Raw genomic sequence first — 12,102 nt, 5'->3', positions numbered from 1 at the left:
CACGACACCACCAACCACTACAACAGCACCTCCGACCACGACAACAGCACCTCCAACCACAACAACAACAACAGCAACCACTTCAACAACACCACCAACCACTACAACAGCACCTCCGACCACTACAACAGCACCTCCAACTACAACAACAACAACACCAACCACTACAACAGCACCTCCAACCACCACTTCAACACCACCACCAACCACTACAACAGCACCTCCGACAACGACCACGACACCACCAACCACTACAACACCACCACCAACCACTACAACACCACCACCAACCACTACAACAGCACCTCCGACCACAACCACAACACCATCAAGCACTACAACAGCACCTCCAACCACCACTACAACAACACCACCAACCACTATAACAACACCACCAACGACTACAACAGCACCTCCGACCACTACAACAGCACCTCCGACCACGACCACGACACCACCAACCACTACAACAGCACCTCCGACCACGACAACAGCACCTCCAACCACGACAACAGCACCTCCAACCACGACAACAGCACCTCCAACCACGACAACAGCACCTCCAACCACAACAACACCAATGACCGTTACAACACCACTAACCACTACAACACCACCACCAACCACTACAACAGCACCTCCGACCACGACCACGACACCACCAACCACTACAACAGCACCTCCAACCACCACTACAACAACACCACCAACCACTACAACAACACCACCAACCACTACAGCAGCACCTCCAACCACAACAACAACAACACCAACCACTTCAACACAGCCACCAACCACTACAACAGCACCTCCGACCACGACCACGACACCACCAACCACTACAACAGCACCTCCAACTACAACAACAACAACACCAACCACTACAACAGCACCTCCAACCACCACTTCAACACCACCACCAACCACTACAACAGCACCTCCGACAACGACCACGACACCACCAACCACTACAACAGCACCTCCGACCACGACAACAGCACCTCCAACCACAACAACACCAATGACCGTTACAACACCACCAACCACTACAACACCACCACCAACCACTACAACAGCACCTCCGACCACAACCACAACACCAACAAGCACTACAACAGCACCTCCAACCACCACTACAACAACACCACCAACCACTACAACAACACCACCAACCACTACAGCAGCACCTCCGACCACTACAACAGCACCTCCAACCACAACAACAACACCAACCACTTCAACACAGCCACCAACCACTACAACCGCACCTCCGACCACGACCACGACACCACCAACCATTACAACAGCAGCTCCGACCACTATAGCAGCACCTCCACCCACAACAACAACAACAGCAACCACTTCAACAACACCACCAACCACTACAACAGCACCTCCGACCACTACAACAGCACCTCCGACCACTACAACAGCACCTCCGACCACTACAACAGCACCTCCGACCACTACAACAGCACCTCCAACCACTACAACAGCACCTCCAACCACTACAACAGCACCTCCGACCACGACCATGACAACACCAACCACTACAACAGCACCTCCAACCACCACTACAACAACACCAGGAACCACTACAACAACACCACCAACGACTACAGCAGCACCTCCGACCACGACACCACCAACCACTACAACAGCACCTCCGACCACAACAACAGCACCTCCAACAACAACAACAACACCAACCACTTCAACACCACCACCAACCACTACAACAGCACCTCCGACCACGACACCACCAACCACTACAACAGCACCTCCGACCACAACAACACCAATGACCGTTACAATACCACCAACCACTACAACACCACCACCAACCACTACAACAGCTCCTCCAACCACGACCACGACACAAACAACTACTACAACAGCACCTCCAACCACCACTACAACAACACCAGGAACCACTACAACAACACCACCAACGACTACAGCAGCACCTCCGACCACAACAACAACAACACCAACCACTTCAACACAGCCACCAACCACTACAACAGCACCTCCGACCACGACCACGACACCACCAACCACTACAACAGCACCTCCAACCACCACTACAACAACACCACCAACCACTACAACAACACCACCAACGACTACAGCAGCACCTCCAACCACGACACCACCAACCACTACAACAGCACCTCCGACCACTACAACAGCACCTCCAACTACAACAACACCAACCACTACAACAGCACCTCCGACAACGACCACGACACCACCAACCACTACAACAGCACCTCCGACCACGACAACAGCACCTCCAACCACAACAACACCAATGACCGTTACAACACCACCAACCACTACAACACCACCACCAACCACTACAACAGCACCTCCGACCACAACCACAACACCAACAAGCACTACAACAGCACCTCCAACCACCACTACAACAACACCACCAACCACTACAACAACACCACCAACCACTACAGCAGCACCTCCGACCACTACAACAGCACCTCCGACCACTACAACAACAACACCAACCACTTCAACAACACCACCAACCACTACAACAGCACCTCCGACCACTACAACAGCACCTCCGACCACTACAACAGCACCTCCGACCACAACAACACCAATGACCGTTACAACACCACCAACCATTACAACAGCACCTCCGACCACGACCATGACAACACCAACCACTACAACAGCACCTCCAACCACCACTACAACAACACCAGGAACCACTACAACAACACCACCAACGACTACAGCAGCACCTCCGACCACAACAACAACACCACCAACCACTTCAACAGCACCTCTGACCACGACCACGACACCACCAACCACTACAACAGCACCTCCGACCACAACAACAGCACCTCCAACAACAACAACACCACCAACCACTTCAACACCACCACCACCAACCACTATAACAGCACCTCCGACCACGACACCACCAACCACTACAACAGCACCTCCGACCACTACAACAGCACCTCCAACCACAACAACACCAATGGCCGTTACAACACCACCAACCACTACAACACCACCACCAACCACTACAACAGCTCCTCCAACCACGACCACGACACAACCAACCACTACAACAACACCAGGAACCACTACAACAACACCACCAACGACTACAGCAGCACCTCCGACCACAACAACAACAACACCAACCACTTCAACACAGCCACCAACCACTACAACAGCACCTCCGACCACAACAACAGCACCTCCAACAACAACAACAACAACACCACCACCAACCACTACAACAGCACCTCCGACCACGACACCATCAACCACTACAACAGCACCTCCGACCACTACAACAGCACCTCCAACCACAACAACACCAATGACCGTTACAACACCACCAACCACTACAACACCACCACCAACCACTACAACAGCTCCTCCAACCACGACCACGACACAACCAACCACTACAACAGCACCTCCAACCACCACTACAACAACACCACCAACCACTACACCAACACCATCAATGACTACAACAGCACCTCCGACGACTACAACAGCACCTCCAACCACAACAATAACAACACCAACCACTACAACAGCACCTCTGTCCACCACTACAACAGCACCACCAACCACTACAACAGCACGTCCGACCACCACTACAACAGCATCACCAACCACTACCACAACACCACCAACCACTACAACAGCACCTCCGACCACCACTACAACAGCACCAACCACTACAACAGCAACAACACCAACCACCACAATAGCACTTCCAACCACAACACCACCACCAACCACCACTATAACAACACCACCAACCACTACAACAGCACCTCCAACCACCACCATGACACTACCAACTACCACAACGACACCACTTACGAGTACAACAGCACCAACGACCACTACAACAGCACCTCCGACTACTACAACACCACCAAGCACTGCAACTGCGCCTCTGACCACCACAACAACACCACCAACCACTACAACAGCACCTCTGACCACCACAACTACACCACCAACCACTACAACAGGACCTCCAGCCACCACAACAACGCCACCAACCACTACAACAGAACCTCCAACCACCACTACAACAACACCACCAACCACTACAACAGCACCTCCGACCACGACCACGACACCACCAACTACTACAACAGAACCTTCGACCACGACAACAGCAAGTCCAACCACAACAACACCAATGACCGTTACAACACCACCAACCACTACACCTCCACCACCAACCACTACAACAGCACCTCCGACCACGACCACGACACCACTAACCACTACAACAGCACCTCCAACCACCACTACAACAACACCTCCAACCACTACAACAACACCACCAACGACTACAACAGCACCTCCGACCACTACAACAGCACCTCCGACCACCACTACAACAACACCACCAACCACTACAACAGCCCATCCAACCACAACAACGACAACACCATCCACTACAACAGCACCTCTGACCACCTCAACAGCACCTCCCACCACCACGACCACCCCACCAACCTCTACAACAGCACCTCCAACCACAACAACACCAATGACCGTTACAACAACACCACCAACCACTACAACAGCACCTCCGACCACTACAACAGCACCTCCGACCACTACAACAACAACACCAACCACTACAACAACACCTCCAACCACTACAACAACACCACCAACCACAACAGCACCACCAACAACTACAACAGCCCATCCAACCACAACAACGACAACACCATCCACTACAATAGCACTTCCAACCACAACACCACCACCAACCACCACTATAACAACACCACCAACCACTACAACAGCACCTCCAACCACCACCATGACACTACCAACTACCACAACGACACCACTTACGAGTACAACAGCACCAACGACCACTACAACAGCACCTCCGACTACTACAACATCACCAAGCACTGCAACTGCGCCTCTGACCACCACAACAACACCACCAACCACTACAACAGGACCTCCAGCCACCACAACAACGCCACCAACCACTACAACAGAACCTCCAACCACCACTACAGCACCTCCGACCACGACCACGACACCACCAACTACTACAACAGAACCTTCGACCACGACAACAGCAAGTCCAACCACAACAACACCAATGACCGTTACAACACCACCAACCACTACAACAGGACCTCCAGCCACCACAACAACGCCACCAACCACTACAACAGAACCTCCAACCACCACTACACCTCCACCACCAACCACTACAACAGCACCTCCGACCACGACCACGACACCACTAACCACTACAACAGCACCTCCAACCACCACTACAACAACACCTCCAACCACTACAACAACACCACCAACGACTACAACAGCACCTCCGACCACTACAACAGCACCTCCAACCACAACACCAACCACAACAACAGCACCTCCAACCACCACTACAACAACACCACCAACCACTACAACAGCCCATCCAACCACAACAACGACAACACCATCCACTACAACAGCACCTCTGACCACCTCAACAGCACCTCCCACCACCACGACCACCCCACCAACCTCTACAACAGCACCTCCAACCACAACAACACCAATGACCGTTACAACAACACCACCAACCACTACAACACCACCACCAACCACTACAACAGCACCTCCAACCACCACTACAACAACACCAACCACTACAACAGCACCTCCAACCACAACAACACCAACCACAACAACAACAACACCAACCACTACAACAACACCTCCAACCACCACTACAACAACACCACCAACCACAACAGCACCACCAACAACTACAACAGCCCATCCAACCACAACAACGACAACACCATCCACTACAACAACACCTCCATCTACCTCAACGACACTACGAACTACCACAACAACAACACCAACGACTACAACAGCACCTCCAACTACACTACTAACCACCACAACAGCACCTCTGACCACCACAACGACACCACCAACCACTACAACAGCAACATCAACCCTTACAGCAGCGAAAGGTGATTCCAATTTCTTTGAAAAATATATACCATATGATAATACACCGAGACTTAAACAGATACCTTACGGCTGAATAGGTCCTATGGTGGGTTAACACTATGCTTGTTAAATAAATGTCTAACATACCACACAGAGTGAATGGGTTAAATGCAGAGAGGAATTTCCCCACATGTATTAATAAAGTAGACATTATTATTAGTATTATTATTATTAGAAATTCGAACCATCATTTTTTTGGTCAAATTTTTAATACATTTTACAGAGTTGGGGTGACAAGGGGAGCGTCATCACAGATAATTCTTTTTTAGTAACAGTAGCATTTCTTTTTGATGAGGGTATTTTTTTAAGACTTCCACATTATACAAACAGCCATCTGTCTGAAGCAGACCAGTTTTATAACTTGAAGGCAGACTCTCCCCAATGATTGGAAATGCTAAGGACTTTAAATAACAAAAATGTCTTGATTGAGAAACCTTGATTTTCGCTTCAGCTACCCACATAGCAGACAGGTTTGGCCCAGATCTGGTGTCAAGCCGGCACTGCTGACTGACTTCTGGAATGGTAAGTGGTATGTCATCCCGATATGGGCCAGGCCTGGTGTAGATGGCACTGTTTATGTGATGGCATGCCACAGAATATAGGCTAGGCCCCGATCCAGCATCAAGCTGGCACTTCTGACTGACTGGTGTCATGGCAGGGTGTATGTCAACCAGATGTGGGCCAGGTCTGGCAATGACGGCACTGTTTATGTGATGGCATGCCATATCTGGCCCGATTATGGTTTGGTTTATGTGGCTATGTCCCTATTTTTGTTAGAAGACCCAAATGCCATGTTGCAATACTATACTGCTATGGTAGGCAATGTTTCAAATGCAGGTTTGACAGGTTTGTGAGTGTATACTTTATCCAAAACCTAGTGAGGGTTTACTCATGTTTACCACTGGGTGGCTGTAGCTCAGGAGGTAGAGCAGGTCACCTACTGATCGGAAGGTTAGTGGTTTGATCCCTGGCTCCTCCAGTCTGCCTGTCAAGAGTGTGACTGTGAATGAATGTAGTTAGGAAGCACTCAGTTCAGAGAAAGTGTGTGATTGGGTAAATGTGGTGTGTTGTATAGAGCACTTTAAGTATTCTGCGAGAGTAGCGCTATGTCAGAATCAGTCTATTCATGGCTGAACAGAGTTTCCTCATGTTGCATTTGTTGTTATTACATGGCTTAATTAAGGTACACATTATGCTCACATCTGGGGCCAGAGATGAAACTGTTCTGGCCCAGCATAGGGCCAGCAGTGTGTCTACAACTGGCTCGTGGCCAGGTTTGCCAGAGGTAATCCACACATGGGCCAGCACAGGACCACGAGTGTGTCTGCAACTGGCCTTGTCCTGGCCCATGTGTGGGCCACCTCTGGCAAACCAGATCTGGACCACCAAAGGGCCGTCATTCTTTGCGGTATGTGGGCCATGTGTAAGCACATTGTGTGGGCCAGATCCGGTGTTCTGGGAATCCATCCTACCTGGCAAACCATCCTACCTGTTGTTTCTGCGCATCCATCCTACCTGGCAAACCATCCTACCCGTTGTTTCTGCGCATGCGCACAACACGAAATTCAGTGCCAAACCGTCCTACCTTTGTGAATATTAGCTAGAAAAATACTCTGACCGGTAAAATTAACTGCCAAACCATGCTACCTTTGTGAATGTTACCTACAAGCATACTTTAACAGGTAAAATGAAGTGGCAAACCATCCTGGCTGTATGCATATGAGCTACAAGTATACTCTGATGGGCAAAGTTAAGTGGCAAACCGTCATACCTACCTAAATTGGTGCTGGAATTACTCTGTGACAGCATAAATGTGCATAAACTACTTACGGTAGGACGTTTTGCCAAAGTAGGATGGTTTGTCAGAACACCGGGCCATACCAATTTTGCTATGTGGGTATTATCTACTATGTACTATTATTCACAGCCAACTATTTTGAAAGCAGTCTTTTATTTAATACACACCATGGATATCTCAGGATGTGCACTAAGTAAAACAAGCTCATCTGCCGGTTCTGTGTGCACATCTGCCATCTGCTTAGTATAACTCGGTATAGCTCAGAATACCTCACTTTAGTTACCTTGTGAATTCCTTGGTTAACATGTTTGGTAATTCAGCAATAAAGCTGCATTCAAGGTTAGTTTTGCGTGTGTGTCTGCATTCTGTGTGCTTACTTTGCCTGCGTCACACAGTACATGACAATGGGATGCGCCTCCCTGTATATTCCTTAGAAGTATTTATCTCATTCTACCTGTTCTGATTGTCTAGTAATTGCAATGACCACATTGGGCAGACCTACCACCCAAGTAATTTGCACTATTATGTAGTCATTATTCAAACACATCTTCTCCCTTAGGGGCATATCTCAACCTGCTAATGATCTGGCTAGCTAGCTTAACTGTCCGTAGACAGGAGTGTTTAGCTAATTTCTGTTTCCAGGTGCTAGCTGCCTCTTTTTTGTTGTTTCATCCTGAGTATTTAACTCAGACTAAGACAGTGTACCACACAACCTCAAGTAAGGTTGTTTATTTGTACAGTTTAGCAGGCCAGCTAACAACGTTGTCCTTTTCTGGTATAGTTAGCAATGCAATTAACATACACTATTCTCACTGCTAGCATTTCAGTTAGTGAATATAAACTCAACTTTCTCTGTTGATTGTTTCTGTGAAAAACAAATCACTAACTTGATAGTCATCAATTGACATTCATGCCCTTGTGCACCCACTTTGCTAAAACTCAACCCAGCCCAAGGTGTTTGCATCATCTGACATATAACCTTAAAAGCATTCTCCCTGTCCCCTTTTTCTTCTTTTGAAGAAATAAACTGGTGACTCCAGTGCAGCCACTTGTGCCCCCCTTGGCAGCTCCATTTACAGTCACTGATCATCTCCAAGTGCTCTACAGTAAACAGAAGCAGGCCAGCTGTCTGAGGAACTAATACATATAATTGAGCAGGCAGTTAAACTGTGAATATCACCAGGTAACATGGGTATGCTTTTAAAAATCGGCAGCAGGTGTTAAAGAGTGACAGAGTGCTGTATGCAGATAAAGTTAAACTTAGTTGCCATTGAGCTGCTCAGTGGTGTTAGAAGGAGAATGTCAGCTTTGTTTATGTCCCAGAGAAACACAGATACTAGTTCAGCCAGAGGGCTGTTTTTCTATTTTAACTTTATTTAAAATACTTTTAATCACCATAATTTGCATTGTTATGTGAAGATGATATCAATACCAATGGACATATGCATTTGCATTAACTGGAGATAGCAACCCTCTGTTGTATTGCTGTTATATTTGTAACCAGGCTTACAGATGTCTCACCACACAGTAGCACAAGCTACTTACTACTTGTGTGTTGTTCTGCTAAAGTCGTTCCAATCACCAGCTAATCAGAATTTGTGGAATGAGATAAATGTTTGTGGGGAAAACGCAGGGAGGCGCATCCCATAGTGAGACAGTGCTACTCTGAGAACTGGGGTTGCACGAGTAACATAAAGTTTTTACCGGTTTCAGCAACAGATTGAATGAGTATTTTTAAAATGAAATTGTTACCAAAATAACTTGATCTTTACATTGTCCTTTTGCTACTGGCAACACATTTGTTCCTTAAAATGCAAAAATATATGTGGATTTAGCTGTAAATTAAATCAGTAGTTTCAGTTTATTAATTAATCACATTGTCCTAAAAAGAACCAGAAGTGTGTCACAAAGTGAGACTGAATTGCATTTAAAAATATTCTTTATATTGTTTTATTATTGACTTCTAAATGCAATGTTTTCAAACTCTAAAGCCCTGCAAGCACTGGCACATATAAAGATGAGGATAACTACCTATGGAGAGGTCAGCAATACAACCATCATCAAACTTATTGAAGAGGTATGCCTATAAAATTATATTATTATATTTATATAATATATTTAAAATTTGTTTGCTTTGTGGATTATTTAAACTTGCTTTGAAACTGAGGTAAACATCTAGATGTTTAGTCTTTGTGTTTTCTCTCTTTTTAGTTTTTTAGCAACCAGATCCTGAATGGAACAGCCCACAGTCTCTCTGTGACAAACATTCAACAAGTGAGAGTTGGCCCATAAAAGCTCCGTATGGACAGAAGTCAAAAGTGACTGAATGAAGACAACAATTCAAGGATGTCTTTGGTTTAACATAATGTGAAGAGGCGGTATGACTGAGCTGTTTGAGCATATCTTCAAATAAAGCAAGCCAAGTTACAAGTCAAGACAAGAATTTCTGAGCAAAAAATGAAATGAAATTACATACAGCTTTGTAATTCCACACTTTTGCTTGTATTTTACATAAATGTGATAATTGGAACTGTGCTCCTGGTGTGAGTGTCAGCTTGCAAAGTATAATAGAAATCTCAAACCAGGAAATTTGATCTGTCACAGATTTGTAAGAGGCGTTATCAGTTCTTCAGCTTGAGAAGCAGAGGTCACTCTGACACGCCTGGTAACCAGAAAACTGTAAAGAGTGCTTCTTGCTTATATAAACAAAGAAAAGTGAGCGAAGCATACCAAGTACATGAATATTGTCCCTCAAATCGGGAAAATCAATTGTCTGTCAGGTATTACTGACAGAACTTGTTATTATGAGTGATTCTGTTGTACTCAAGGTCACCTTTCCAGTTCATTGGCAAGACAGAATTTGAAAGCACTCCTTTGTATTTTACTTTAAAGAATAACTAAAATTTGGATGTCCAACACACTGTGTGTGCAGAGGAACTCTGAGAAAGTTTCTGTCATGCAAGCCCACATTGATGAGTGATTGTTTAAATGTGTTATTTGGCAAACTTGCCTCTCTTGCTATTCAAATGTCAGGTACATTTTAATGTTGGGAGAAAATGTATTTTTTTAAGCAATAAGCCCATGCAACATATGGATTTTCTATTATACTATTATTTTTGCACTAAAATTCTGTAGTGTAACGTAAACTTGTCTTTATAAGTAACCTAAAATTAACTGTAATGCATTCCTGAGTAATGTGTTACTCTAATCATATTGCAATTTTTAGTCACATGGCAATACAATGTGTTACTGTGCTAAATGAAATAATCACATTACAGTTACAATTGTGCCATTACTTACTTTGCAAAGGTTTTTCGGTTGTCTGCAGGGACAGACAGACAGAAAGCATCAAATATGTCTTTTTCTTCCTGTGCACTGGCACTACCATCAGCTGATGTCAGTTAATGTGTGGCGTTAAATGCTCCAGCTGAGAAGTATAATGTGCAATAACAAATTTATTGACCATGATAATCGATAGAGCATGCACAACAAAAGTGGCTATTTTTGAACAATTTTATGTTGCATTTCAAATACTAAGACTAAATACTGACCTAGGCCAAATCAGGCTTGATTTTAAAACTTCTACTGTATATCCTGAGTAAATGATATGTGTTAATCTCATAAAAGTTAGAATATTGTGAAAAGTTCGGTATCTACAACCACAACCATGATGAAAACTGCTGACTTGATAGTTATTGAGATGACAACCACTGACAATCCTTTTTTATGAGGTCATTAAAATGAATACTACTACTTATTATAATAACAATAATAATTATGTTTATTATTGTCTTTATTTACAAACTTCCCCCCAAAAAATCATAACGCCACAAAATGCTCAGAGTTACAAGAAAATAACACAAAACACTAAATGGAAAGGTCTAGGCTTTTTTCTTATAGCATCGTTTCTGCTTTCTCTGCATCACCTGGAAATAAATATGTTTTCCTTATACAGCAAAATGGCAGCATGCAGAGCGTATGCAGAATTCTTGCAGGAAAATTAAAAGATGGCTGTGAGCATTCACGATTGTTTTTGACTGTATAATCCACCTGTTTGTCCATCAAACCTCCAACACATAAACATATTTGAAGTTTAAAACTGGAGGCTGAATGCAATGTTCATTCTAAACGCCACTTCAGTGATTTATGTGAATGTCCAAGGAGTCATTCTGGATTGTAAACCGTCAACTGCATATCTCCTGTTTTCATCATTAAATCTCTAGTCAATTACA

General features: G+C 45.5%; 1 protein-coding gene and 1 long non-coding RNA gene across 2 annotated transcripts in view; one reads left to right on the top strand and one right to left on the bottom strand.

Annotated features, from left to right (window-relative positions):
* Positions 1-8,285, bottom strand: part of ttc14 (tetratricopeptide repeat domain 14) — a 35,549-nt gene extending 27,264 nt beyond the window's left edge. The window contains exon 1 of the mRNA XM_039600742.1: positions 8,248-8,285. Coding sequence (XP_039456676.1) covers positions 8,248-8,270 — 23 coding nt within the window. The 5' untranslated portion in view covers positions 8,271-8,285. The remainder of the gene's footprint in view (positions 1-8,247) is intronic.
* On the top strand, positions 5,781-12,102 carry LOC116315491. The gene is made up of 3 exons (XR_004199107.2): positions 5,781-6,032; positions 9,862-9,947; positions 10,082-12,102. It is a non-coding gene; the product is annotated as an uncharacterized LOC116315491 (long non-coding RNA).

Source organism: Oreochromis aureus, linkage group 17, assembly GCF_013358895.1.
Source record: "Oreochromis aureus strain Israel breed Guangdong linkage group 17, ZZ_aureus, whole genome shotgun sequence".
Lineage (NCBI taxonomy): Eukaryota > Metazoa > Chordata > Actinopteri > Cichliformes > Cichlidae > Oreochromis > Oreochromis aureus.
Note: the sequence above shows the minus strand (reverse complement) of the source record. Positions and strands in the feature narration are given on the sequence as shown.